Below are 4,308 nucleotides of genomic sequence, written 5' to 3'. Positions count from 1 at the left end.
AGTCTCTGCCAGCGTAGTGGTATTTGGAAGGTAAAACGGTACAATGGACCTCATACTTATCTGGCCACGTCAATATTGAGTGATCACAGGAATCTTGATTATCATGTGATATCGGCATTCATACTGCCAGTGGTTAGATTTGATGCTGCCGTGTCCATCAAGGTACTGCTGAATGCGACAGAGGCACATTTTGGTTTTAGACCTACTTACAGGAGGGTTTGGTTGGCTATGCAGAAGGCCATGGCACGGATTTACGGAGATTGGGATGAGTTATACAATGAGTTACCACGATGAGTACTAGGTGTGCAGATGACGATTCCGTGTAGTATTGCAGTGTTGAGGAGGAGTCCTGTGCGAGTGGGTGGGCAAGTGGATCAGTCGCATGCCTATTTCCATCGGCTTTTTTGGACATTCCCACCGTGTATTGAGGCCTTCCGACATTGCAAGTCGTTGGTCAGTATTGTCGGCACCCACCTGTACGGCAAATACGGTGGTACGTTGCTCGTTGCGATTGCTCAGGACGGAAACTCCAACAACCTTTCTGTTGCATTTGCACTTGTGGAGGGTGAGAATGCTAAGTCGTGGTCATTTTTTCTATCCCACCTCTGCCAGCACATCACTCTGCAACCAGGTATTCCTGTGATATCGGATCAACACAACAGCATCAAGGCCGCACTGGAGGCTTCCGACGGAGGTTGGCTACCACCCGCTGCCTACCATACATTCTGTATTCGACATGTGGCCGCAAAATTTGCCCTAACTTTTAAGGGCAAGGATGCACGTAAGCTTCTTGTGAACGCGGCTTATGCCAAGACTAAGGTTGAATTTGACTATTGGTTTGATATTCTCCGATCCGAGGACCCTGCCATGTGTGATTGGGCTAACAGGATTGTGTATGCGATATGGACTCAGCATTGGGATGAGGGGAGGAGATTCGGACATATGACGACAAATATCTCTGAGTGTGTGAATTCGATACTGAAGAGAGTGAGAAACCTTCTAATTTATTCACTGGTGAAGTCCATGTACGGGAGGTTGACCTAGCTATTTGTTCGCAAGGGAAGAGAGGCAAAGGCCCAGTTGGGAACCAGACAGCAGTTTAGTCAGCATCTGGTGAAGGTAATAGAGGGTAATTTGGGAGATCCATGTATCATTTTCAGATTTGGGTGAATTCTATAATATTGAGTTGGGTTTGGTTTAATTATGCATTTTACCCTGGAATAAGTAATTCAAAGATAAAAGACTAACACATAAATTAACAAAAAATTAAACTGGTACTAATCAAAATTTGACAGATAAATCACTAACACCTAAACTATTTATAAATTACATACTTCACAGATAAAAATTTGACACATCAATTAACTAAAAAGCTAATTTGGTACTAATCAATTTTTAATAGATAATCACTAACACCTAAATTATTTATAAAATAAATAATTCAAAGATAAAAGACTAACACATAAATTAATAAAAAAAATTAAACTAGTACTAATAAAATTTTAACAGATAAATCACTAACATCTTCAAATTCATTATAAAAATACCAAAATACCCAACAAAGTGACATAACATATGAACGGAATAGCAAACAACTAACATATAAAGAGAACAACTTATAAACAACTAACCTCTTCATTGATATTTCTAGCCACGTGAGCAACGCCGTTCAATTGGTACAAACAATTTTTTTTCTATGACCTTAACCCGCCAGAGTATCAATGCCAAGTGATTTTCTCCCAAATCCTCTCAACTCCTCTCAAATCCAAAAACTCAAATCTTAGAGAATATGTCAGTCTATCATTACTTACTAGAATAACATTTAATCATCTACATCAATTAATAGTTGTGACAACGGGACTTACCCAAAAAAAACTAACTAAAAGTCAAAATTCTAAAACAAAAAACTTAACTAATCTATTATTTCTATTATATATTACTAATTTTACAACCAAAATGTACTACATGTCACTTTTTCATTGCAATTGAAATCAAATTTTTTCCTCCAAAATTAAAGAGTTTTCATCTTCTCTCTCCCATTTTCTCTATCTCTCTCATTTCTTCACTCACTCTATCTTTCTTATATATCATTATCAATGATTAATTACAAATTTGATCATTAAAATGTGCAACATGACATTCTCTAATTATAACTAAAATTGAAATTAAAATATAACTATATTATTATATTACCAATTTAACAATCAAAATGTTCCACATGATACTCATTAAAATTGAAATAAAATATTTTCCTTCAAAATTAATAAACTCCCTTCTTCTATTTTTTAACTATATCTCCCTCCTTCTCTATTTTTCTCTATCCTTTCCACTTTATATGTAACTTATATTTTATATTATTAATTTAACAAACTAAAATGTGTCATGAGATATTCTTTCATTACAATTAAAATAAAATTTTTTTCTCCAAAATTAAGAATCTCTCTCCCTTCCTTTTTTTTATCTTTTTTTTATTCTTTATTTTTTCTACCTTTCTGTGCTACAGAAAAATAAAATTAATAAAATAATATAATTTACATAAATTTATAAAATTATAAGGAATACATTAAATTTATAAATAGATATAATTGAAAAAAATAATCACACAATATTATTCACATAAAAATATATATTATTATATGCATACTTTATTAGTTCAATTTTTTAATTTTAAATTCTTAACCTTTATCTTTCTAAACGATATTTTTATTTCTCTTCTTTCAAATATTTATTACATATCATTTATAAAGAATAATAATATTGTGATTAATAATTAGAATCAAGATTTAATTGTTTCAAAAAAGAATTAATTTTGAGTTAATTTTATAACTATCAATATAAAATTTTTTATACTAATATCTAATTATATATATATATATATATATATATATATATATATAAAGAAAAAATTTATTTTTAAATAACAAATATAAAAATTAATTATTTTTATTATGCAATAAACTTAACAACTAATCAAATGTAAAAGTATATACATTGAGTTCTTTCATAATGAATGTTAAAATTAATTATTAGAAAAAGATTAAACTCTTTCACATAAAAATAATAACTAAAAAATTTATTATTTAATTTTTTTATTTATGGAGATCATGTTCTTCTTAGTCGACGGAGACTTTTGTCCGTTACGATCTTTATGTAAAAGTAGTTTAATTTTATAAATCTTTTGTGCTATAATATATAATGTCATAACAAAGACGACGTAATTTTAAAAGATTCATATTCCTATAATGTTGTTACGAATAAAAAAATTAAAAACACTAGTTATTTTAAAAAATTAAAAACCAAATTAACTTAGTCATTCAATTTTAGGAATTTTTTCTACTATAAAATAAAAAAAATATTATTTTTCCAAAAAAATTATCTGAACTTTAAATACCGTAATACGTTTTTTTGTGGGGGCAAGTTTGTCGTACCCAGTTAACTTTATAAAATTCATAAAGTTCGATGCACTCCGACTAACTTCAAATTTCTACGTTTTTTTTCTCGAGTTGGGAACGACGTTTTTTTTTTCTCGAGTTGGGAACGACTTATTTGTGTACTTGTGTACTCCTTGAGACGATGATAATAGTTGTCATTGCCGTTGACAATGTTGAAGAAGCTATGCTTGTTGTCTGTCCAGTATTCAACTCCCCAACTTTTCTTGTCACCCAAATTACACTAAACTAGGTTTCTATTCTTGTATATTCCTAGAGACGATAATAATAGTTGCTATTGTTGCTGGCGATATTAAAGAAGCCATACTTATTGAATTCTCTATTTATGTTATCTTCTTCACTCTTTAATGTCTCTCTGTATATTCTCTATTTATTCTCTTTCTTTTTCTTGTTGGTGGTTATGGAGCATTTGACTCAAAGTTCGCCTGGAGATAAGGCGAACTTCATATAAAACTAGAAGTTTGCGAGGGTGCAGTGAACTTTACAAAAAATAATAGAGTTTGCTGAGGGTGCAGCGAACTCATCCAAAATACAAAAAAAAAAAAATATTTTGGGATTTAAAATGCGGATAATATTTTTTGGAAAATAATATTTTTTTTATTTTATAGTAGGAAAAAATCCTTCAATTTTAAAAGAAAAAAAAATAATAATATACGGATGGAGTGAATCATGAGTTAAATTTAATTTGTTAGTTGAAGGAGTGGCCAGCCTTTTCTTATAGATAAGAGAAAAAATTGGAAAAGCTGATGAATGATTTTGTTGTGACACTTTTGGGGAAGGGCCACTAGAAAAGAGAACAGGTGTTAAGGACATAGGGAAAATGGGGGTGTGTGTGTGTTGTGGGCATAATTGGCACTAG

At 30.9% G+C, this 4,308-nt stretch overlaps 1 protein-coding gene across 1 annotated transcript; it reads left to right on the top strand.

The window, feature by feature from the left end:
• Nucleotides 1-309: 309 nt before the first annotated feature.
• On the top strand, nucleotides 310-1,044 carry LOC112757027 (uncharacterized). Its single transcript, XM_025805625.1, has one exon. The coding sequence runs from the start codon at nucleotides 310-312 to the stop codon at nucleotides 1,042-1,044; it is 735 nt and encodes a 244-aa protein (XP_025661410.1).
• The last annotated feature ends 3,264 nt before the right edge of the window (nucleotides 1,045-4,308 follow it).

Source organism: Arachis hypogaea, chromosome 16 (assembly GCF_003086295.3).
Source record: "Arachis hypogaea cultivar Tifrunner chromosome 16, arahy.Tifrunner.gnm2.J5K5, whole genome shotgun sequence".
In the NCBI taxonomy this organism is placed as follows: Eukaryota; Viridiplantae; Streptophyta; class Magnoliopsida; order Fabales; family Fabaceae; genus Arachis; species Arachis hypogaea.
The sequence above is the reverse complement of the archived record's forward strand: the minus strand, read 5'-3'. Positions and strand labels throughout refer to the sequence as shown.

Excerpts from the sequence above, each read along its gene's own strand:
- LOC112757027 (XM_025805625.1), top strand. The coding sequence starts at position 310 with ATGACGATTCCGTGTAGTATTGCAGTGTTGAGGAGGAGTCCTGTGCGA.